This window comes from Argentina silus, assembly GCF_951799395.1.
Source record: "Argentina silus genome assembly, chromosome: 2".
Taxonomy (NCBI): domain Eukaryota; kingdom Metazoa; phylum Chordata; class Actinopteri; order Argentiniformes; family Argentinidae; genus Argentina; species Argentina silus.
The window spans coordinates 27,859,385-27,884,384 of record NC_139656.1 but is presented as its reverse complement, the minus strand read 5'-3'; the positions used below and the strand labels follow the sequence as shown (position 1 = coordinate 27,884,384).

General features: G+C 45.4%; 2 protein-coding genes across 3 annotated transcripts in view; one reads left to right on the top strand and one right to left on the bottom strand.

Moving 5' to 3' along the window:
• Positions 1-10,816: 10,816 nt before the first annotated feature.
• kcnj15 (potassium inwardly rectifying channel subfamily J member 15) lies at positions 10,817-13,395 on the top strand. Its single transcript, XM_083692213.1, has 2 exons — positions 10,817-11,106; positions 11,716-13,395. Exon 2 carries the CDS (start codon positions 11,796-11,798, stop codon positions 12,819-12,821), a length of 1,026 nt encoding a protein of 341 aa, XP_083548339.1. The 5' UTR covers positions 10,817-11,106; positions 11,716-11,795; the 3' UTR covers positions 12,822-13,395.
• Positions 13,396-13,536: 141 nt separating this feature from the next.
• The window catches only part of erg (ETS transcription factor ERG), a 21,296-nt gene continuing 9,832 nt past the window's right edge, over positions 13,537-25,000 (bottom strand). Inside the window, exons 3-11 of one of the 2 annotated variants that reach the window (XR_014554821.1) lie at positions 23,195-23,352; positions 20,257-20,460; positions 17,884-17,964; positions 17,116-17,190; positions 16,582-16,644; positions 16,261-16,317; positions 16,110-16,157; positions 13,667-15,983; positions 13,537-13,613 (exon numbers count right to left, since the gene is read on the bottom strand). Coding sequence is in view for 1 of the 2 variants with exons in the window: in XM_083692198.1 (XP_083548324.1) it covers positions 15,463-15,983; positions 16,110-16,157; positions 16,261-16,317; positions 16,582-16,644; positions 17,116-17,190; positions 17,884-17,964; positions 20,257-20,460; positions 23,195-23,352 (1,207 nt within the window). In the remaining variant the exon portion in view is untranslated. Of the gene's footprint in view, positions 15,984-16,109; positions 16,158-16,260; positions 16,318-16,581; positions 16,645-17,115; positions 17,191-17,883; positions 17,965-20,256; positions 20,461-23,194; positions 23,353-25,000 lie in introns of both variants that reach the window. The other variant, XM_083692198.1, reaches the window with a different exon arrangement.

The following is a 25,000-nucleotide window of genomic DNA, read 5'->3' as shown; positions in this document are numbered from 1 at the left end:
CGCACGCACACACACACACACACACACACACACACACACACACACACACACACACACACACACACACACACACACACACACACACACACAGTGTGCAGTGAGTGGAGTACTCTCAATCCCACCCTGGCCAAAGCCCTCCTGATTGCAACGAGACAAAGCACAACACCTCCCATTGTCTGCGGCCCTGAAATAGCTCCCCTCAGCCGTTTGAAGTGGAGAACACAGAACAGATTCAGTGAACCGTGGCCATATGTGCAGCAGGGGCTGTGCTAGGCCAGGCTGGCCTGGATGTTCAGTAGGGCTGTTTATCACCTACTGTATGCATGCCTACTGTAGCCTAACCCACCACCCGTTTACTGTCCTTGTCCTCCACATATTTAAACTCTGTACATGGACAGAATTCTGTGGTTGTTACACCACCCATAACAAGACTTCAAATCAACTGCTGAGACAAGTTGACATAGGAAACTGAGTACCATACAATCAGCAGATCGATTGCATCAGGGTTGCAAGTACGCTGAAGATTTATGGCTTCAATATCCTCCAAAATTCCTTTGACTTATTCTATATCTCTCCTCATTGAATAGGCTACTGTATATATATTAAAAAAAAACAGTATTACAATGTCAAAGGAATCCCTGGCTGAATAGATCAGCTAAATTGAACCGATGTTTCATAGAAGGTTTACAAGAGGTTTTGTCATGCATCGCTAAGCAGAGTAATAATTGAACAGAAAAACCACAAAACCATGGAAACTCTACCTGCAGCAAAGGCTACGCGGTGTGATTAATGAAGGGACGAGATGGCATCGATTCATCACTGTAAAGCACGCTGTAGCCTTCACCATCAGGAATGAGCTGTCACAACAGAAAGGATGATGCTAAGGAATCCATTACACGTGAGTCAAGACCCTGAGTAAGATTGATTATTCAAACAATCTGAAAAAATCACACAGGTTTCAAGATGTTTCAAGATTCAAGATGTTATAAAACTTTGAACAGGGGTTTGGAACGAGTGCAGCAAAGGCTGGTCCCATACTGAGGAGCAGCTTCTCACAAAGGGCTAGTATGGATTTTGCTCTTACCAGACTGATGCAATCTGTGGAGTGATATACCTATGATGTACTTTTTGGGATTATTTCAGTTTGGATTATTTCACCTGAATCATTATTTTCATTATAGATCCTTTTGAGCTTGAACAAAAGAGCCCTATTTTAAAGGAGCTTTATTTTTATTTTGCCTGTTCATTCTTTCAACTGCACTTAAATATTGTTCTAGTTCACTTGTTTATCTGTTCAGAGTAAATTCCTCACGGCAGTGAAATCATATACGGGTCGAAACTGTAAAAGTTTTGACTGGTGTGGTTGAAAGTTTCCCTACCAATCTCAACAGGGAGTTTCTATTGGGTAGTGACTTCCTATTCTGTCTTGCCTTCTAGTGATTCACGTATGAACCCTGGAGCCATCCTTAGACTCATGAGACGTCTTGCTGTCTGTTGTGACAGAACGTTGCGTACCCTTGACCCTGATGGTCTTGCCCTGGAGGGTATACTCTGTCAAGGGCATCAACTCTCAGAATGAGTCATGTTGACAGTATTCCACAGTACCATACTGCAATTACAGTACAAAAGCTACAGTGTCTCTTTGAAGAAATTCACCATTCCTCCAAGCATAAGGGGGTTCTTTGGTGTGCTGCTCACGCAGAAACCCCGGACTTAAGACAAGTACTGTACCGTACCTGCAGCGTGGCCATATCAGTGTCACTGAAGGGAGAGAAAACAACAAAGAAGAGAGAAGATGAAAGCTTGGGTTTCACTGAGAAAGTCTGGGGGCTCTCCAACAGCAATCTCCATCACAGAAAAGCCTGCAACTTCCGAAATGGCTTCCTTCAGTATAAGCCAAAATCCTTACTTGAGATCCGCGAGCACAACTCTGACTTTCACATAAATAACACATTGAGGTCAATGAGAGATTTGCGCCGAACATTGAGTTACAGTACACATGCATATTTCAAGTTACAGCCCTAACCGCACACAAACCTTGAGTCACTGGCTGAATTTCAAATGTGCAGACAAGAATGCACACAGTCTAAGCATCCTGGAAAATGCAAGAGGAATCCGTCACTGGAGAATAGCGATCCGTCACTGGAGAATAGCGATCCGTCACTGGAGTCAGTGACAGTAGGATTACAGAGTTCCTTGTCTTGTCCATACAGTTCAGGGGGGCTCAGCTGGAGGGAGAACTGCTGACATGGTAGATCAGCAGAAATGTCAATACCCACCCTGGTGCTTCAGCACTTATCCACGCAATCAACAGTTGGCTTAGTCAGAGTGACAGAGTTTGTTCTAACAAACCTCTTACACTAAAGCTATAGGACAAGCTTGAAGTATGGATGAAATGGAGAAAGTAGGGACTTGAAGTATGGACTCCATTCGATCCTTTACAGAGTTGCTACACTGAGATGTAGGTGTGCATGAAGCATAACGTATCGTCAGCACAGTATTGAGATATACAGTACCAGTCAAAAGTTTGGACACACCTTCTCATCCAATGTTTTTTTATTTTTTTTATTATTATTTTCTACATTGTAGATTAATATTGAAGACATCAAAACTATGAAGGAACACATGGAATTATGTAGTAAACAAAAAAGTGTTAAACAAACCAGAATATGTTTTATATTTTAGATTCTTCAAAGTAGCCTCCTTTTGCTTTGATGACAGCTTTGCACACTCTTGGCAAGTTTGTGTCCAAACTTTTGACTGGTACTGTACAGTATGATGTATTATATACTGTGTAGAAGAAAGGAATGGCATTAAAACAGCTTCATGCAGACCTTGTTTAGAGCAAGTCAAGCACCCAGAGAGAACATTTTCAAAGACAAGAGAACACTACCCAATACTGAGACAAACAGACTAAAGTGGTTGGTTTGTGTGTGTGTGTGTGTGTGTATGTGTGTGTGTATGTGTGTGTGTGTGTGTGTGTATGTGTGTGTGCGGGTGTGTGTGTGTGTGTGTGTGTGTGTGTGTGTGCGTGTGTGTGTTTGTGTGTCTGCCGTTGTGACCCTGATCATCTAGCAGGGGGGACTAGGGAGACCAGATACTGGAACACTCCGCCTTACTCCGATCAATGTTCTCTCTAAAATTAGCGGCCCGTCTCCAACCAATGCCCCTGAGTCTCCCACACAAACAAGCCAGAGCCAGACACTGAGTGATCAAGCCTAATTATGAAGACGGCTATTTTCTATGGGTAGTTTTATGAATTCTTCTGTCTTACCTTGTAGTGATTGAGGTCAGCGCTGAATTTGGTCCCTGGAGTCATCCTTTGACTCATGAGATGTCTTACGTTCTGACTTGGCGGGAAATAGACACCCCCCCCCGTAACCTAATGGTCTTGCCCTGGAGGAGAGGCTCTGTCATGAGTCATGTTCTGTCCTTGGGGGGTTTGTGAGGTTTTTCCTACTGTGGTTATTGGTCACTTTTTTAATTGGGTGTCTTGTGATCTGGTGATGCATCAATGGCCTGCTAACTTCTGTAGAAAGAAGGTCTGGCATGAAATTAGATGGAGATCATGCGATGCGTGGGCGAGAGCTTGGTAATCTGAACAAGCGGTACACATATGTGCTATTTAGGTTGGGTCATGCATGCACTAGTGAGCAGATGGATTCCAGTAGGAGCAAAAGCTAGAATGAATTATGCATGAGTTGCAAAGATAGCATTTGACTTGAAATGTGTGAGACAATGATATACGATATGATATAACTGAACTAAAGACCTTAAATCTAAGCCACTTCAGACAATTCAAAGTAAGACACACATACAGTGTATGCACACACACGCACGCACGCACGCACGCATGCACGCACGCACGCACGCACGCACGCACGCACACACACACACACCCACCTGACTACCCCTGACAGTATTTCTGCTTGTGAGGAATGAACAGCTCTGAGATTAATCTTGCTCACAGATTTACCAGGACACTTCCTCGCCTCTACGGACCACACTGGGAACGCAGTGGGAAGCCCACAGAGGGTCCCCCAGGGTAGTTTGAGGCATTTCAACCCATAGTGCAACTGCTCTCCACACACACACCCCCCCTCCTCCCCCCCTCCTCCACCCCCGCTAATCCCCCTCTTCCAGAGCAGGGACAGCAGCGCAGACACACCGTTCTCGTCCCAAGACGTGATTCTTCCATGTTTGCTCAGTTCGCCGGTGGTACGAGAAAATAATCCTGACATGCTCGTGTGCAGCACAACACACCTCTTTTGATGGTATCACTGCCTGACTGTAATACTAACACTGATACAGCCTCTGAGTGGGTCCTCCTGTGAATACGGTACAGCTTGTGATGTTAGATAGCCCTTGTATGCTATCTATGTTTTTATAGCATGTGCTCCACTTCAAGAGCAAGTGCAGTGCAAGTACCCCACGATGGTTTGTGTTGGGGCCTAGAACAGGCTCTCAACAGGCCTAGGGAAATACTGTGCTCTGATTACCGTATATTGTATGTGGACACAGTCAAACAACATTTTCTCCTTCACCTCCTCCTTTCTATTCCTCAATGCAGACCGAAGCTAAGGCCCGAGCCCTTTCACTGGAAAAAAAAACGGGAGCACGTTACCCCGTGGCAGTAGGAAAAATCAGAGCGCCAGCGAGCAAAAATAGAGGCTCATGGGATGCGACGGGGAAGAGGGTGGGGAAGGGTGACGTCTACCGCTGCTAAGGACAGGAAGTGCAGTGGGGCAAACTTCCTCTGGAGACACCCACAGTTTCCAGACCTTTCATATCTTTCTCATGTGGCACCAAGAGGGAATGAGAGCAGTGACTGATGATGAACTGGTCAGTCCACTACCTCACAGACTGTAGGGACATTGAGGTGTCCACATTCCACGCCGTGCGTATCCCCTTGTACAGTGCATGTTCACAAAACAGTACATCATCACAATAGCGAAATACACTCGTTGTTCACTCTCTGGGCGCAGACGACGTGTACTCCGTGTGAAGATGACAGTACTGTATCAATATACCATTTCAAGGACATACAGCACAGTGGGACTCATCTAGAGTAAGTGGTGGTTGAGTTCCCTCCCGCTGGTCCTCCTGGTCCTGACCTTGCCTGACTATAGATAGCATAGGTGGGGGGAGAGAGAGGCTGAGACTGAGCCTGGATATCTATGGAGAGGAGCTCCTGTAATGGACTCTCACAGCGGAACAGGATCAAGGCTGATTTGAGAAATCAAACAGGAAAGCTACAATAAACTCTGTCTGCTAGGCTGGATGGCACCATACAGTGCAACTCAGTGGATCCTTGCTTTTCCCAGAATTCGTAACAGGCAGTGCGTCTCCTACTTTAGCCTTAATCTCGCTTTATACTGCACACATGCACACAAAATACCTCCACACACACACACACGCACACACACACACACACACACACACACACACACACACACACACACACACTTGTGCAGGCAGGCATGCACACATACACACACACACACACACACACACACACACACACACACACACACACACAGCGGGAGAGTACTTAGGGTGTAATGGAAAAAGCACACTGAGGAGTGAGTGTGAGCTCCCCGTACGGCTTCGGAAGATGCTGAACCCCCACATGCCAGTGCTGGGAAAACCATCCACCACCATCTGGTGTTCAGCTGCACCTTAACACAGCCGCTAATGTCTGCACACACACCATCACAATTGCATCCCAAATGTTTTGAGAAAATATTCAGTCAATCCCCGTGTTCGTACAATATGAATGAAGACGAAGGTTTTGAGGAACAGCACTGGCACCGTCGAGGCGCTCCTCTCTTTTCTGGGAATTAGCTCAGTGGTGCCCTCTGCTGAGACTTTAGATGTACTGTCACAGTACTGTCATGATTGTCACCAGCAAATGAACATACACATACTGTATGTTATGGTTACGAATAGTTTCATCACATGCATTCATGCTTAATGTGAAGGCAATAGACAATAGACAATTATAGGCAATGCAGCAAGCATGTCTGTGGACGCATGGTGGTCTTACACTTTGCATACACTCCCTCACATGAAAAGGGGCCGACATGTTTACAAAAGTCTTTGCCAGGAAGTAGATCCCAATACAGTGAATGTTCAATCGAAATGAAACTCTTTTATGTTTTATGATGGTGACTTCAAACTGCCTATGATTTAAACTGAGAGAGGAAAGGGAGGGGGTGTGGGGGTGGGGGGGGGGGTGTGTGTGTGGGGGGGGGGGGGTGTGGCATGGGATGATGGGACTGTCAAGGGCATTTTCAAAAGGCGAGCAATACAGTCAACAACATCCCAGCTCAAATAACAAGCCAGCAAATGCTGCCACCACAGCCACCCATGAGAAAATGGAGCCCAGACTTATTGATGGAACAGAGACTCATAAGACAGGGGTTTAACCGAGGGTGAATAAAGTCACCCAATTTGTCAACATTCTAGAGAGCCAAGGGTGACTTTATTCACCAAAAATGCATATATTATAATGCTTCATTTTGTAGCCAATCAACTTGTTGTTGCTAGGTAAAATACCACGTAAAACACTTGGCGCTCCAGGTGGTGAGTGTTCTGGAATGATTTGGCAGTTGGTGATGTTAAGGACAATGCCAGAGTCTGCTGCTACAGTCTGGCTACGGTGACATCATCACCCTTTATCTCTTTCTCTCACATATCCTGTCTCAATGACAGGATTGATGCACAGCTACCATTGGGGTGGTATATTGATAAGTGATAAGTGTGTTTATTGGACAAATGATAATGATGACAAGCAATCACAGAGTAGACACAAAATGGTGGGACAGGCAGTGAGGCAGAGTCGGAGAGGGAGGAAGCTGTTGGAAAACTAATAACGCGTCTTTATTTGACTCATGAATCTTATGGTGTGCGATGGTATTATTTCGCAATAAGTGTTGAGGGGGGATTTTCATTAGACATTAGGATTATTTTGGATTCATAGCAAGTTATTGAATCTGCAGAAGGATGCCATAGGGCATTTCATCAGCCATGCTATTGCAGTATTAGTCATGCAAATGATGACTTCAAACTGGATGTGAGCTCAAATCCAAGTCACAAATGAACATACACATACAGTGTCAGTGTAATGTCGAGGAGTTGGTTAGACTGCCCCTCCTAGCCACATCAATACATATTCACCAATATGGATAACACAGAACACTGCATATTGTAAAATACACTATCAATAGTGATACGATACTAGCTGGGTGTTTATGATGTTTACTGATACACTAAGGTAGCTAGTCTATAAAATAATCTTCACATGATTTTAAAAGTATGCTGCTGTGCTTAAATATTTGTAGCAATAAATAATGACTTTGTAATTGTTAATTCTCCACAGCTAAGGAGGGCTATTTATTTAAGGGCAGTCCGTTTAGCAGTCTGTTTCAACTGCCTCAGCAGTCAAGCTTGTCAGTGCCAGTCTGAGGTGGTTGGAATTGCTCTGATTTTTTTGTATCCCAAAAATACAAAATGGCAGCCAGGAACAAAAGACAAACACATTTGTTAAGGCATTAAGAGCACCGATGTTTACAACATGCACTCAGAGAGTACAATTACTAGGTATCAGTTGACAAGGAGATATCACTTACAGCCTAATGGCATGTCTGCCCTCAAAGCCTCTTCTTCCCAAGATGCACTTGGTTCCTTTGTTAGGGCCTCTCAAGTACAACCAAATCCAATGGGTCCCCCTCGTTCAACATGCCCGACACACACTCTGTAAGTAATAAACTCAGCAATTCAATTAAACCTGCGACGTGACGAATGGCCAGTTAATGCTTAGTGGGGCTGTGCGCTATTTCAATAATTACATAACAGTCCCCCTGTTCTCCTCTGGTAAACCCAGTGTGCTGTTGGCTGATTGGGAGCACTTTTTCTTCCTTTCGCGATGGTCCGTCGATAGAAAATTAATCCTTGCTGTTTCATCAATCGATCGCGGCTGGCTGGCTAACTCTGTCAACTACAGGCAGAGAGGGATTCTGTGGCAGAGGCTTTGGAAAAATAAAGGCTTATTCTATCCAAGCTGGGGGAAAAGTCATCTGTGAAATAAAAAGTGAGAATATCAATATCTCCATTGATCTTGTACACAGTATGTATGTGCCCCTGTAACAAACTTTACCCTGTGTGGGGGTACTTGACATGCAGGCGGTGGAGTCTTCGGAGATTACCCCCACACTTTTGTCAGGTCCATTGATATCCTGCTGGTGCTCCCCATATGAACCCCATTCATTCACTCCGCAGCACCATCGAACTCTCATCCCCCCACTGCAAAGCTGAATTGTCTTCACCAAGCCAATATTGGGCTAATGAAAATCCACTAGCTGAGAGCTGGGAGAGGCAGATTGTCTGAGAGCAGGGGTCTAGAAACTGGCCTCGGAGCATTGGCCCGCAATAAGGGAAAATGGAGCAATTTGATGCAGCAACAGGCACCATTGCAAACGTCCCCAGCTCACCTAGCATAGCCACACGTCCACCAAGCCAGGGCCAAGCTATTATTACATTGTATTCTATTATTGGCCAAAGTGCATCTATCTATGTATCAGGTTTACTAACAAGGGAAATGTGATAGAATGGAGAATGTTTTCTGGTACATTCTATTTTAGAGTCCTGAGGTTTGTCAAGGGGCGCAGCAACAACTACAGGGCAAGTTTTTACAATAACAGCATTTTTCGACTGTTAGGGGCTTCACACGCTAACGGGCCAACCAGAACCATACTGTGCTGGCTCGGATATTTCTTTTTTTTCACATTGTCCTTTCCACCACTGTTTCAGCAACTATGGCGGATGCGTAACCAGGCCAGACCAGCACAGCTCAGCTCGGCTCAACTCGGCTCAATAGTGTGAATCAGGGTTGAGTAACATAGGGATATTCTGCATGGTAGGGCAGCCCTCAAAGCAAAGAACCAACGGTTCAAAACCGCAAAACCTTTAGATGAATCAGAACCACCTGAGACACTTCGTATTTCTTTCTGAGACAGAAAGCATAGCCAAAGCTGTTTGGCTGGTCTGGGAGAAGCTGTTTGTGCTCATTGACTCCAGTGATGCATGTGCTGTATGATATTCGCTCCTCTTCTTCTCCTCTTGGGAGAGTATTTTCCTCACTTGACTGCGCACTATCTCAGCGATGATGGATCACTTATGCCAAACGGTACCGAACATCACCGTTAAACGAGCCACATCACACTTCAGAGCTCGCTGTTGGATCCCTTTTTGCAATTCTACAGTATGACACTGCCATCACCTTCATTATCCATCATCATCCTCATCCACGCACCTCCTGTTTACTATACTGGCTCATGAAGACTCTCTGAATGCTCCTGTTACATCCCAGACTGCTCCTCTTTCACCTCCTCCTTTTGTCTGTTGATGCACACTGGTCTCCACAGGGACCTGGGTCTGTCTGGAGGTGATGGGTAGAGGTGGAGGTGGGGGTGTGGGTGGGGCTGGGGAGTACATTGCCTTCTAAGGATCTCTAAGGCTCCATTTCCCCTGCTGCACCACCTCTGCACCACCTCCATCCTCCCCAGGGGAATACAGCCTGATTTGCGAATTTAACGATTGGTAAAGATCAAGGCAGAAGGCTCCCTTTTACCTCTTTGTCTGGGCCAACTTATCTCCACCGGTGACCTATAAAAGAGATGTGAAGGCCCGCGGTACGGAGCTCCAGTGAGTGCCGACAAACTGACTTTCTCATTTAATGATCTATTCAGCTCTGCCCATTTAGATAAGATACTCTTGCAAAATGTCTTTGCTCCAAGCCCTGTGTGTATGTGTGTGTGTGTGTGTGTGTGTGTATGTGTGTGTGTGCATGTGTGGGTGTGCATGTGTGCAGCACAAGATGCATTAGCTATTAACTGCCTTTATGAATTTGTAACCGCTCTGTAGTCATTGGTTGCATATCTCTAACTGCAGGGCAATGTTATGAAAGTTAATAAGGGAAACATTTCCATCACGTCATTACTGACCTGGTATCTACTACGTGACTGAAGAGATAACAAAAATGAAGACAATGAAATTCAATATGATTATGAATAACAGCATGATTAACAAGGCAGTGATCCATGGATTGACACTGATAAGAAGGAGAAGCAGACAAAACATGAAATAGCCAAGGACTGACAACCTTCCAGTGTCCATTTCCTGTTAGTGTCGGCCCCAAGTCCGGTTAATGACAAACGCAAGGAGCCCTTATCTGACCATTTGGTAATATAAGCCAAGGTCACATTGCAATAGCTACACGGATTGCATTAGATCTAAAGAGCTACTTGTAGACATTCCCAATTATAAAGACTTCTGGTTTATTTGATATGGGTCCACTATACACATCAGCATGTTGCAACTTAAATGCTGTATTTATGGTGTGGTGCAATAATAACATCTGTTATGTAAGTGGACTCCATTTTGACCTGCTGAAGGGACAGATACATTGATTATAATCTTAACAGCAATAAACATATTAATATAAAACCTTATTTCATTAGTAATGTTTTCATTCTCTTTCATTTCATTAGGGTTAGGGTTAGGTTAGTTCTACAATTTTACCTCACTATGACAACACCGACCCCAGTTGTAATGTGGAATTCTTACACTGTGCTGGGTCATTTCCTTTTAAGGTCAAGGAATTAGAAAGCCTTTCAGTAAATTATTAGGCCCTGGAGATAGTAAATCAGGGTGTGTGTAAAGGAACAACAAACATAAATGGAACTTCAAAACAAGCCAAGAGGTCAGAGTATAAGAAAAAGAAAAAACTGGGACTGGGACACTTGCCATGCCCACCTCTGGTGGGACTCGGAGGTGGAGTTTCTCACAGACAGGAATAAAAGCTGACCTACAGGTAGACAAGAACACATTCAATGGTTTTTTTTTCCTTGTCTCTCCTTTCTGTTCTCACAAACTGTCCTAATTATCATTGTGCCAAAGTTCAATGCCCATAAGTAACAACAATAGAAGCTTGGGGATATTGTGAAACTCTCCAGGAGGTGCATTACTTAGTAGTTTCACTTTACAGATTATAACCACCGAGGACAGGTGAAAGCACACACACCTGAGAAGACAGCAACACTAAATGTGAGTAGTACGCACTTTTCTTACAATTTCTCAAGTTGTAAAATCTATCAAGTCAGAACTTGGTCAAACTAGTCTAATTGTAAGGTAGCAGCCAAGTTAATTTACAACTTTGAATAATTGCTTATTAACCCTGGAAAACAATAAGAAAAAGAATATTGCTGGGACACTGGGAGCTCTGTCTTTGTAGTTTCTGTGGCGTGCGTCAACTCTCACAGGTGAACAGTAACAGATCCAAACTTTACCATCATTTTGCCTATTATGAAAGGGACCCTGTTTGAATATAAACATATAAAACATGTGTTTTCAGAGAGGAAATAATATAGAATACAAAGTTTAGACAAGAGGACATGTGTTTGTGTCAGCACTCTACATACTTCGTACATGTACATCAAAATGTTGGGAACACCAAACAGATCAGTCATACTGTATATCAAGTCAGCTAATTTCTGTATGAAAACAGCCAATTGATTTAGTAAGAATGCCTTTGTTACTGATATCTGTCCAAAGGATGGTTTACTGTATCTTGACATACAGTGCTCCTGGATTATAACAACAATCCACAAATCATTGTTGTAGGTTACTAACATTGCTTATTTTTCCCTTGTTCAGTCTCACTGTTTGCAATGCAAATTGGATAAAACAGGATAACACAGGGGTACCAATCAACAAGAAGTCATATCTAACCCAAAATGACCACCAAGAAGGCAGAGGTCCAGAGGAGGATCGTGTCGAAGGACGGCCACAACAACGTGCGCATCGACAACGTGGAGGGCATGGTGAAGCTCTACCTCCACGACATCTGGACCACGGTGGTGGACATGAAATGGCGCTACAAGCTCACCCTCTTCGCCTCCACCTTCGTCATGACCTGGTTCATCTTCGGGGTCATCTTCTACTTCATCGGCATGGGCAACGGCGACTTCGAGGACTTCTCTGAGTCGCCGTCCAACCATACGCCCTGCGTCATGAAGGTAGAGACGCTCACCGGCGCCTTCCTGTTCTCGCTCGAATCACAGACCACCATCGGCTACGGCTACCGCTATATCTCGGAGGAGTGCCCGCTGGCCATCTTCACCCTGGTGGCACAGCTGGTCATCACGGGCCTGGCCGAGATCTTCGTGACGGGCGCCTTCCTGGCCAAGCTGGCGCGGCCCAAGAAGAGAGCTGAGACCATCAAGTTCAGCCAATCGGCTGTGATATGCCGGAACGGGGGCAAGCTGTGTCTGATGGTGCGCGTGGCCAACATGAGGAAGAGCCTGCTGATCCAGTGCCAGCTGACCGGCAAGCTCCTCTGCGCCAACGTGACCGAGGAGGGTGAGAAGACCCTCATCCACCAGACCAGCGTGAACTTCTACATAGACTCCTGCGGGGAATGCCCCTTCCTCATCCTGCCTCTCACCTTCTACCACGTGCTGGACGAGAGCAGCCCGCTAGCCGGGCTGAACGCAGAGAACCTGCGCACGCGTGACTTCGAGCTACTGGTCACACTCAACGCCACCATGGAGTCCACGGCCGCCACATGTCAGAGCCGCACATCGTACGTGGCGCAGGAGATCCTGTGGGGCTACGAGTTTAAGCCGGTACTCTTCAGCACCCCCGGTGGCCGGTACGTGGCCGACTTTGCCTTCTTTGACAAGGTACAGGTGAGCAGCGACGCTATGCTGCTCAGTAACAACACAGAGAAGCTGAAGCTGGAGCAGGAGTACAAGAAGTAGTGGGGGACAGGACTCAAACAAAATGGAGGCAATGATACAGAAAACATGACCCACTTCAATGGTCCTGTGTTACAGTATCGACGTTACTGTCTTGAATCATTCTACCCTGGACATAAACATATCAGAATATGTTTTACGATAATGTATAAACAATAAACCTAAAAAGAATGCTGGTGTTTTAGGCTAATGAAATTTCCAGCCTGAATCTGACTTGAGTCATTGAAGTGCAGGGTAAATAGGCCAAAACATTTGGCTCTATAAACCATTCAATAGAAACATGTGGACATGAAAGCAGAACAAGGACTGGGTCTCAGGTGCCGGGGGTTGAGTGTAATTGGATTTATGTGGCACTAACTATAGCTGTATTAGAACAAATGATTATGTACATTTTCAATTCCAGGAAAACAAATGTATAATTTTTTGTATCACTCAAGTTGAATCGCTAAATGTACAGTACTATATTTCACGAAGGCAGATAACGGTCACACAAATGCTCTTAAAGATAATGGATGTAGTGCAAGTGTGTGTTTTATCTTCCAGTGGGCTATGAATAAACCATTGACTTTTAAGAGGACATTTTCAGTATTCCATTATGAGATGTTGCCTACGAACTAGAAGTAGCTCTTGATAGCAAAGATACCACCCGCCCCCTTATCATAACCCCCATCCCACACAGCGTTGTTCCTCATCTTCGTTGTTGTGGCAACACGCACTTGACGACCAAATTAGGTTTGTTGATCGGTTGTTGGCACACACCGATTGTGTTGAGTCACAACAATGGCACCTGTCCACCTGTCCACCTGTCTGTATACTGTATGCAGGCCACAACAATGGCGCCTGTCCACCTGTCTGTATACTGTACGCAGGCCACGATAATACAATGAACAGTTTCTCACAGGTGACCTTCTAAGACACGAGAGGACAGTGCTTTGGTTGAAAATACTTTATTAGAAATGACAGTAGAAAAATCTATCAAAGTATATCATTTTTATTGTCCCTTTATTTCAACAATCTCAGTATCTCAGTCCTGTTTCTCAGTTTACAGTTCCTAACAGCTTAAAGGCATTCAACCCAAGTCTGTATCCCGAGTCTGTATCCCGTAAGATAATACTGAACAGGTCTGGAATGCCTTGCCTGGCCAACACAATCAGTTTTATATTAGCATATATAGTTTATGTTGTAAACCGTATACAGAGCTTAAGTTCAAAGGCCACAATTGTTTAGAAATTGTTTAATGCCCACTTTGGTCCATTTCAATGACATTTTCTTGTCACTATATCTATTATAAAAACATTGTCTGTGTCTTTGGCTGGCTGAGATCAACTCGTAGTGTATAAATGCATAAGTTATAAATTTATCATATAAAAAGAAATAAAACACTGACTTGTAATACTTCAATCTGACAAACGCACAGCGTTCGCGACTCAGAAAAAACAATAATACAAAATTGGCACTTTGTAAAATCTTTCCAGCTGAACAGGGAGTTTCTGTGGTAAGGCACTGGTCAAGAAAACTCCTCCATCCTTCTAAAAAGATTTGAGGTCATACAAAACATTTTACGAATCCTGCAAATTCCAGTTGTTTTTTTTCAAATTTCCAAAACACAGATGAATTGTTTTCAAGGCACTCTCTTTAAGAATAACAGTCAAGTAAAAAAAAAAAAAAAAAAAAAAAAAAAAGCTTCCTGTTACGTTCAATAATGCCATACGCACTACTATGTAGTATAATAATACTGATAAGACATGGCAGTTTATATCCAAAGGAATAATACTTCATTTTTCACATATTTCAGTGTCTCTCATGATGTCTCTCAAATTCCATCCGTTCTGATGTTCTCCTGCACTCCAGGTTCTTTTCCCCCAGTCTTGTTCACATCCTGTCTGTGAGTCCATCCATGGTCACATGACATAACCACCAAGCACTACCCTAGATGTTTCCTGTAGGTGCTTGTTTCACAGTTAACCGCAGCTCATACCTGTCCCTACTCCACCTGTGTATGCTGAAGTACACACTTACCTGGCCCAACAACAATCCTCTCCTCACCTCCACCTCAGTCGTCCCTTCTTACCTTTACAGTCTTTGATATGTTTACTTCATTAAATAAGGTAGTTTAATAGTTTAAAAACATATATAATAAGTAACTGTTCATGCAGCTATTGTTTTTTTTTTCTTTTTTTTTCTTTTTGTCGCCCTTTATAAAAAAAGAGCATTATCATGTGATATAGTCCACTGATATCTCCCTTTTTTTGTGTCTACTCAAAGAATATCTTTCACCGTTCTCAAAAACTACATCTCCCACAATGCCCTTAGCAACATGCTCATAGCAACATGCTCAATTGCCCATTTTACATCACGGGTTTTTCCGCCTACAGTATATCGTCTTATAGCGACATCTCCGTAGCTCCCCTCTTAACCTTGAATCTCCTTATTCCTCACCTGCTGATGCCCTAGAATTACATCACTCACCCTACTCTACATTATTCCTTCATGTTTGATACTGCCCCTGCATTCGCTTGGCTCTGACGTCACCCAAACGGAAGCCCTTTGTGTTTGCCCGTTCCTTCCCGTTCTTCCTCCTCCAGTTTCAGCGTAATGAGATGCCCAACCTCCCCCCACCCCCCACCCCTCCCACCCAGCAGATCTAATAGTAGGTTCCCAGGTGGGAGGGCATGTGGGCGGCTGGGTGCCGGGCATTGGGGTAGATACCACCAGTGGGGGAGTTCCAGTAAGGGTTGGGGGCGGCGAAGAAGCTGGAGGAGGTGACGGGGAGCGCGGGGGGGTGGGGGGTGACGAAGTTGACCTTCTGCTGGTGAGCATGGTAGGTGCTCATGTAGGACAGGTCGGAGGGGTATTTGTACATGGAGGACTCCGGGGGGTGGGGCTGCAGGGCCTGGGCGATGCCGTGGAAGTCGAACTTGTAGGCGTAACGTTTTCCGTGCACCTTGGTCATGATGTTCTTGTCGTAGTAGTAGCGCAGGGCGCGGCTCAGCTTGTCGTAGTTCATGTTGGGCTTGCTCTTGCGCTCGCCCCAGCGGCGTGCCACCTCGTCCGGGTCGGTCATCTTGAACTCGCCGTTGGTGCCCTCCCAGGTGATGCAGCCGGAGTTGGCGCTGTCCGACAGGAGCTCCAGCAGGAACTGCCACAGCTGGATCTGCCCGGAGCCTGCAGAGGGACCAAGCGTTGACACCGTTAACATATGACTCATACTGTACACGTAGCAGGCGACACGACAACTACTCATAGACATGCATGTCAGCGGTTAACACCACAACATTTCCCAACATTCACCTGGGTTTGCCAGTCTGCTGCTCGTGGGGCCAAGAATCTGGTAGGGATCTATAAGGGGAAAAACAATTACGTAAGAATGAGAGTTTGATGAGTATAAGTTTTTAACCCAGTCAACATTCGTTCCGAAAGGTTGATAGAGCTCATATCTTACCTAACTGAGGCCTCTGCTCCTCTGTTTTGGTAACAATGGCAGGGGAGGGCTGGGAACCTTGAGGGATAAAGTTCCAAAAACATGAACACCGTGTTTCCTTGAGGGCAAGGTTCCAAGCATATACAGTGGAGAAATATCATCTTATCTGAGGTATACAATTTCCTGCTCTCTGATCCCGCCCTGTTTGTTTTGTTTACATTATGTCCAAGGGCTCGAGGAACCTTCTTAACTCACTGCTTTCGTATTTCAACATGTCCTAATGGATGTAAAGCTAAAGCAGCACTATGTGTGTGATAAATGTATTTTGACAGCTTCTCTCACCTTTGGTGGTGGGTACAGCTTGTGGAGGCCACGCAGATCTTCTGGCTGCTTCATATGCCAGGTCTGTGAAATAACATACGAGTATGACGAGTCAACTTGCTGACTGCAGTTACACGACAAACCCCTAGAGGGCGGTAGGATAAAGAACAAAAAACATGCTGAGGGGAGAGTGCATTTCTGTGGTTCACCTCATGGGTCTGAGGCAAGGGTGGTGGATTGCCAGAGATTTCCCATTACACAAGGGGCCCAAACATAGACAAATAGTAGAGTACCTTGATTTCAAGGGTGGGGGAAAGTTCGTATTTCAAATCATAAGCAAATGGTACCACCTCTAGAATATTATTTTGACCAACCTTTTCTAAAGATATGTGGATATTTTGCACATGGACTTGTGTTTAAGCCATAGTAGCGTTGTCTGTGGAGTGTGTGGTTTCTTGTTTTTACTCTGGCTACTGTTCATACCTCCACTGCTGTATGGGTTTAATTGGATGCCTCATAGGCTACATAAACTTGTAGCAGTGATGAATGACTCACCTGGCCTCGCAGACACTCTGGGGGAGGTGTCTGTGGGATAAACCGGTGTGTTGGGGAAAATGAAACTTGCACCTCCTGTGGAGAGTGAATGAGAGGAACCATTAATGAATTATGTAAATGATTATGTACTCATAATGACACATCTTTCTTATGATACATTGCCTGAATGTTGAAATATAATTGCTTTGACGAATATCCATAGGGGGAGGGATAACGTGCGGCACAGGGGGGGCAATTCCAGCGCTATTCATCAATGTTACATTTTAGCTCATGCTTGAAATCTACAGAAGGATTCTCTCTACAGCCACAATGCATTATTGCACCAGCATACAGCAATGTCTACACCGCACCCATAACAAATTTGCATGTCACAAATAAGGTCAAAGACACAATCAACATGAAGCTCAGATTGCACTGCAAGATGCAAATAAAGCCTAGAAATAAACAGGAATACAAAAGCAGTGTGCATGTATTTATAGAACAGGCTGCAATGTATATACATAGGTGAGCACTGTGAGAGGGTGGGGGTATTGTGGTGGCAGGGGCAAAGCCAGACATGCAAATTTGTTATGGGTACGGTACAGATATGGCTGAATAGAATAACTAGGAATGACACAAATACAAAAGCAGTGTGCATGTATATTTAGAACAGGCTGCATATACATAGGTGGGCACTGTGTGAGTGTGAGGGTATTGTGGTGACAGAAGCAAAGCCAGAGGTAGAGGTAGAGGTAGAGAGGGAGGGGGGGGGGGCAGGGGTCTCCTTACCTGTGTTGCGAGCATGCATTAACCGCGGGGAGTTTTGTAATGCTTTGTCAACATCATCGGAAGTCAAGTGAGGAAGTGGAGCTGAGAAATAAAACATTCTTTTTGAAAAAAGAGATGAACCCCCCCCCCTCCCAAAAAATAAACAGCTCAAAACATCCCTATGATGTGCAAGGAGGAGGAGGAGGAGGAGGAGGAGGAGCAGGAGGAGCAGGAGCAGGAGTATGCATACAGGAGGCCAGCCAGTGTTGCACAAAGGTAAAGTTGTTCTCAGAACAGCTAGGGGAAGGCACTGAACAGGGCAGCTAGGGGAAGGCACTGAACAGGGCAGCTAGGGGAAGGCACTGAACAGGGCAGCTAAGGCAGTGAACAGGCAAAGGGGCAAGGCAGAAAGAGAGAGGGAGAGACGGAGGAGTGAGGAGAGGAAAAAGAAAAAGAAATCGAAAAGGAGGAGAGAGGGAGAGAGAACGGGAGGCAGAGAGAGCATTTGTTGTGTGAGAATGTATGTTGCCAAAGCGGGAGAGGTAGACAATGACAGGGGAGGGCCAACCCAAATAAACAGTTAATCACTCGCGCCCGCATTCGTAATTTTCGCAATTTTCCCATCCTCCAGGATCAATTCGACGAGCGTGTGTACACATGAGGAGGGGGAAAGAGAAGCAGGAGCCAGTGCCAAGAACAAAAGGGAGGGAGAGGAGGAGGAGAGGGATGAAAGGAAAGCTTGTAAGAGCATTCTTCCTTTTCCCTCCGTCACTAGTGTCTTTTCCAGTCGAGGAGGACCTCAAAGCCAACGTCAGTTACCGCCAGGGGCTGTATATTAATATTTAAAGTGTGCCAGTTACTCCTCACACTGATTTGATCTGAACTGTGAATGCAATATAAAGGCAAACAAAATTGTTCAGAGACACAATTCCTGTGCTCTATAGTCAACTTGATACTTGAACGGTGTTTTAATGACTTGTATTGAAAACGGTGCTTACTCTGAAAGGAATGTACATGCGTTTGGGCCATTGATTAAAGATTAAAGTGAGACTCTATGAGTAGGCTATCAGGCACACTTTGAGCCCAGGAATATGAGATGCAGTTTATTTTGACATCCATGGTGATGTCATACCACTCTAAACCTTCTAAAACTCTCTCTCTCTCTCTCTCTCTCTCTCTCTCTCTCTCTCTCTCGCACCATCTGTCTGTCTGTCTGTTTATCTGTCTGGCTGTGTCTTTGTCCTATTCCATCACTCACCTCCTCTGCACATCTGTGGGTGAGCAGTACCAAAAAACCCACACTGATAATCACACAAACAAAGCCATTAGGAGGCGTTGCGAAAAGAATAATGGTTCTTTGGAAAGTTCTCTGCATGATCAAATGAAACTTGGACTCCTATACTCAGAGCAGAGAGGTCCTGCCAGAGATCATGATCATAACCAGATACAAGTGTCCAGATGCTTCTGACAGTAATAACTTTATTTCTTTGATTTATCTGTTTTTTTAAATGTATTTTATGGTAGTTTCCTCTTTCATTTAAATACCACTCACACACCATATCAATTCGTACAGCACTGCTACTGTACCACTATCCTTACAGCTGCCATCATTGTTAGAAAACAATCTACTACCTGACTCTGTGTGTGTGTGTGTGTGTGTGCGTGCATGCGTGTGTGTACATGCATGTGTGTGTGTGTGTGTGTGTGTGTGTGTGTGTGTGTGTGTGCATGTGTGTGCAGGGAGGTGCATTGGACAGGAAAGTAGACCTGGAGCAATGAGTCGTGCAGCCAAAGCAGAATCAACAGCACATAAACAAAGCAGGACTCCTTCATCAGATCTCATTTGGCATTCAAGTAAAGTAGCTCAGGCCCTCTGGAATATGTCAGCGAGAGCTCCGTTTGATGCAGACTGTGACACAAGACAACGCAGGCTCACTACTGAAAGGCTTCAGAGGGCTGGCCTTTTCCTTTGCTTTGACAAGCAACTCAAACTACACCTGGTTAGGGGAATAGGGGTCTCTCACTTCCAATTCTCCTTGTTGAGATGAGCAGGGCTAGGAAACTCTTGTCCTTGGGCTTGAGGGTTTGGTTCCAGACCCACTTTAACAAAACACCTTTGGGCCTACATACAGTACATACAGCACCATATGACCAATCAGGATCAGTCTATGAACTCCTATGCCTTAGAGGTTAAACATTTAGTGAACTACCAGCTGAAGTACAGCCCTCCAGTGGAACCTGGTATCCTCTGCTACACTAGCCCCATCATCCATTCCATTGGCCAGGTCAGACAAGAGGAGGCACAGGTAAGGAGGGAGAGAGAGCAGGGGTAGAGAGGAGGAGGAGGAGGAGAGTGGTGGGGCGATGGAGGAGAGGGTGGACATGGAGACTCACTCTCTCTGAGGTAGTGCAGGTGGGAGAGGAGGATGTCAGCGTTGTAGCTGAGCGTGAGCCTGTGGAAGTCCTCCTTGCTCATCTTGCACAGGTCCTTGCCATCCACGTTGTGGAAGAGGGCCACATCCACGTCCAGGAGGGCGTACTCTTTCACCGCCCACTCCAGCCACTGGCGCACGTGCTCCGTGGACCACAGGGCAGGGTCTGCCGTGGGGAGACACAGGGGAAAGAGGAGGAGGAGGGGGGGGTTAACAACGTGGACACTGCACTTGTAGTTATGCACAAACATACAGTTATGCACAAACTTATATAGTTTGAAGCAGTTTTACAGACTTTTCTGTAAGAGACCAATATCACGATATACCCCGAAATATCATAATGTTGAATATTGGCCCAACCCTAGAGGATAGCATCAAGGATGGAGCAGTAGATCTGGGTGTGGTGTGTCCCACATGGAACCTACTTTCGGCCTACAGTAGCAGGTATCCAAGCATTACATGAGCAAGGCGGAAACAGAGGCTTGGCCACAATATAGTAGCAAAGGCTCCTGGTCAGAATGAGTGGACTTTAGTTATAAAAGGATATTTAAAACAAACAAACTATATAACAATTATAATTATGTTATCTACTGAATGCACATTCGAACTAATTCTCAATCAACATCATCCATTTTGTGAAGTGACAAGAGTTTGCTGAAATGATCTTTTCTTTCCATGCGGCTTTCTCTACCAGAGAGCAGAGACAATTGGTAGGCTACAGAGTCTCCCACACATAGGGAACACCCACTGGTTTGGCCCACTTTCCATGTGCACACACACACACACACATAACAAACCAAACAGGATCCCAAAAACCAGCTGACAAGCGCAAGAAACAAACCACATCTTGTCTGCCCTCGTCCTTCCATATTTAGCCGCGGCACCGGTGTGTGCAACTGTGTAACTCTACCTCTTTCTGTGCGACGGCGAGGAGACTACAAGCCTCTCGTGATTTGGCGGGAATGGCGCGAGGCCAGAGTCAACGAGAGCACTTACACAGGCTCAGAGAGAGCATAGGCTAACTGTAACTCGGCGAGCTTCCCGCCGCACTAGAGAAAGGCACGAGCGTGGGATCACAGGGACCATAGCACAGGCTGGCACCCGCTGTGTTCAGCCCTCGGGTCTCAATGCAATTTTGGAGGACTTAACCGTCCAAACAATATGGGTGGATGGTGCATTAGGTACTGAATACACTGTAATGCAGATGGGATTCAGAAGTAAAGAAACTAAGGTGGGGTGGAGTTAACTCAGTATTCGTAAACAAACTGCAGTGTAGTCATGTTGGGACTGATACAAGATGCACACAAACAATGAAATAGAAACCAACTGTCGGTATCTGGCGTTTTTCTTTATTCTTCTCTCCAACAACTGTCTCCATAGTCGAGATGTGTTGAGAATGAGGAGGGTCACAGATGGGCCACTACGGTTCGGCCTAGCTCAAGGTGGCATTGCACAGTATATAGGGTGCAGCTCTATGCCCCACTGAAGTTGAAATTCCCTGCCATACACAAATAGCAGGAATGCGTTCTGCGTTTCCTGTACGTAGAGCAGAGAAGGAGTTCAATGAGGACCTCCCATTAAATTCCATGGGGCAGTGTGTGCCTATTGTCCTCCTCTAAATGAACAGCAAAAACAGGATGTTCTTAACATGCCGCGTCATTGTCCTTGTCAGCTTCAGTTGAAGAGGAAGTTGCGCTACGCCAGAGAAACTGTTGCTCAACCCATGGTACACTGTATACAGTCAATGGACAGGTCTGTCTATGGGAAAATTCCTCCGGAAAAGAAACACAACCCTGTGTGGTATTTTCTATTTGAGGTGTTTCTTCTACAGTGTGTCACGGAGTCAAAGGTTAGGATAGGACAGGGTTAGGGCTAGGGCTAGGGCTAGGGTTAGGGTTAGGGTTAGAGTAATTATCTTGATTTTGGTGTGGTTTGTGTTTCACAGGAAATGGTGCCAAGAACATGGTGCCAAGAGTCATCAAAACCTATAGGTTATATGAGCACATGCTTCCCTTAGATACATTCTGAGAATGACATTGCACGAGATCTCGAGATCTCACTTTCCAGGCACTTTCTTTGGGCTAATCCACATTGCTGTAATCCACCTATGCACCCTCTTCTGTTCAGAGTTAGACGGTAGATGGGTGTTCCAGGATCCAGCACTTAATACACATATTCTAGGTGTGAGTGTGTTCCTTTTGAACGGGAGGTGATAAGGATAAGGATACTTTTCTCCCGTTTTGGCAGAGACTACTCTCCTCCTCCACCCCTCCCCCTCTCCCCCTCCACCCTTCCCCCACTCTCCTCCTCCCTCCTCCTCATTCTCCCTACCCCACCCCTTTGGACCTGGCCCATAGGAAATGGTCTAGACAAGGAACAGCACACTCTGCAACACCCGCTTGTGCCTCGGCTTCTGTGCCGCAGATCACAGGAAGTCGCTCCTGTGACTGATGAGTGTGAGATACATGAGGTCTCCTTATCAGAAGCTGTGACCCAGATACTGATACTGGACCAGGCTAGCTTTGACTGGGGAGGGGAGGCCGAGGCAACATCCTGGTTCCCCTAGACCTGCTGGTTTTATTTCATGAATTAATTAAAAAATATATATATATCAACAGGTCATGGTATATGTAATGTATGTGTATATTGTCCCTTGTGATGTTGTTATTGTGATGCTTATGTGTTTAACGTGTTTAACACCAAAGCAAATTCCAGGGCAACCATTGTTTGCTTGCCAACAACGTTTTCCCGATGCAGTTTCTGATGTGATGAAGCGAACAAGCAACACCAAAACCAAGCGGAGCCTGCCCGGGAGCTTCAGCCACCAACGGAACTGCCCGTTTCAGATCCCAGTCATCCACCATGCAGCGTGGTGTGATGTGATGAGACGTTCCTGTTACCTGCGGGGACGATGACCCTGCGCTCGTTGGTGGTCATGTTGGGGGGGGCGATGTGCTTGTCGTCCATGTAGCTGCCGTAGGAGGTGGGGGCGGTGCCCTCTCCCCCGCTGGCCAGCTTCCCTCCACCCTTCCCCACGCTGCAGTCGTCTGGGGAGGTCCTGTAGGGAGAGAGTTAGATACACAGTATCAGTACTGTAGATACACAGTAGATACAGTAGATACACAGTAGATACACAGTAGATACACAGTACTGTACTGTACTGTATCTAACCCACAGAGAGGGTACGTCAGGTCCTGCCATCATAGCATTGTGCCAGCCAACACTGGTAAACACTTTATTTGAAGGTATGCTTATAAACTGCTTATAGATGATGAATCAACTTGATTATTAATCAACTAGTTTGTTTGCGTATAACAACTGTTTTAAACCGTTCACATGCCATTAACACCACCCATACAGAACAGGCTTGTGTGAAACGGTGACAGTGAGGCAGTGATAAATACAGGGGAAACTGCTGATCCACAATAATATTCAGGATTGATGCTGTGATGTACGTTCACCTATAGTGCCTCCCTGTATCACAGTAAGGGCTACAAATAAATGTTCTTTTCATTTTCTATGGGCAGAAGTTGCCTCACTGACTGCTGATTGAACATTAAAAAAAACAGAGTTCAACCATGGAGACACACACTCAAGTTGACCCAAAATCTCACCATCAAAATGCTAGCATGTGCCTCTCTGTCCAAATTGACACGAGCGTGTAATTGTGATTTTTTTTTACTCCCCTCCCTCCACAGACTGTGAAACAAAGTAGTCTCAGATTTTCATCTCTACAATGCCAACCCATCATTCCTCAGAATATCCCAGCTATGGCTGAAACCTGTGCCCTGCAGCTTTCCCAAAGCCACATTAAAAGAGAGGGATCTGGACTAGAATCAAGTGAGGGAGAGAGAGAAGTGCCAGGGGCGCTGGGTCCCAGAAATGACCCCGTTCTAAATGACTGAGCTCCCATCATGATGGCTGGAGAGTCCCCCAAGGGCGCGGTTCCCAGATGGGGCGCATTATCCCTGGAATGTCACATAAATTCAACCTGCCGTGGCCAACAGATGAACAATTTTGGGACTGTTTATTAGAATCAAAGTCATGTGTCAACCAACTGTTGGCCTCTCCCGGCCCTGGATGGAAGGAGTCTTGCCACGGGTGCAAGCCGCTCACACACATGTGATTTAGGAATAGCTACTTCAAACTTAAGGACTTGAAAGTGATTTATTCCCTGAACTGGCGTTGGAAGAGATGAGGATTTTCCTATCCGACGGAATTTCCAAAGGTCCTAATACTAAGGAGTAACTTTTGTCCCAAAGATGCTCGAATGGAGAACAATCAACAAAATGTTAGTGGCCATTTTCTTTTTCCTGCCGGATTATTCCTAAAACTGGAATGATCCGGTTTCCAGATTGGAATGTTAACATGATATTTCGCTTCAACAGAAAATTACCACATTTCTACAGTACAGCATTGACCACCTTACATACCTTGTTGTTTCAATTGGCTGAAATGCTTTCTCCCAAAGGGGGTCTCTCTTACATGTGTCTATAAACGATAGCAACTGCGCTGCAGAAACCAGAGACCCCCGTCAATGGGGTTCAGAGGGTCAAAGTAGAGTAAAATCACCTGAAAATTCCTGAAAAATATCTCAGGTGGTTAAAAATGGCCCACACTATGCCAAGCAGCACAATCTAAGAAGAAAGAGGTCTTATGATTAGAGATTCCATTATTAATCAGAAAGTGTATTATATCAGGGGGTG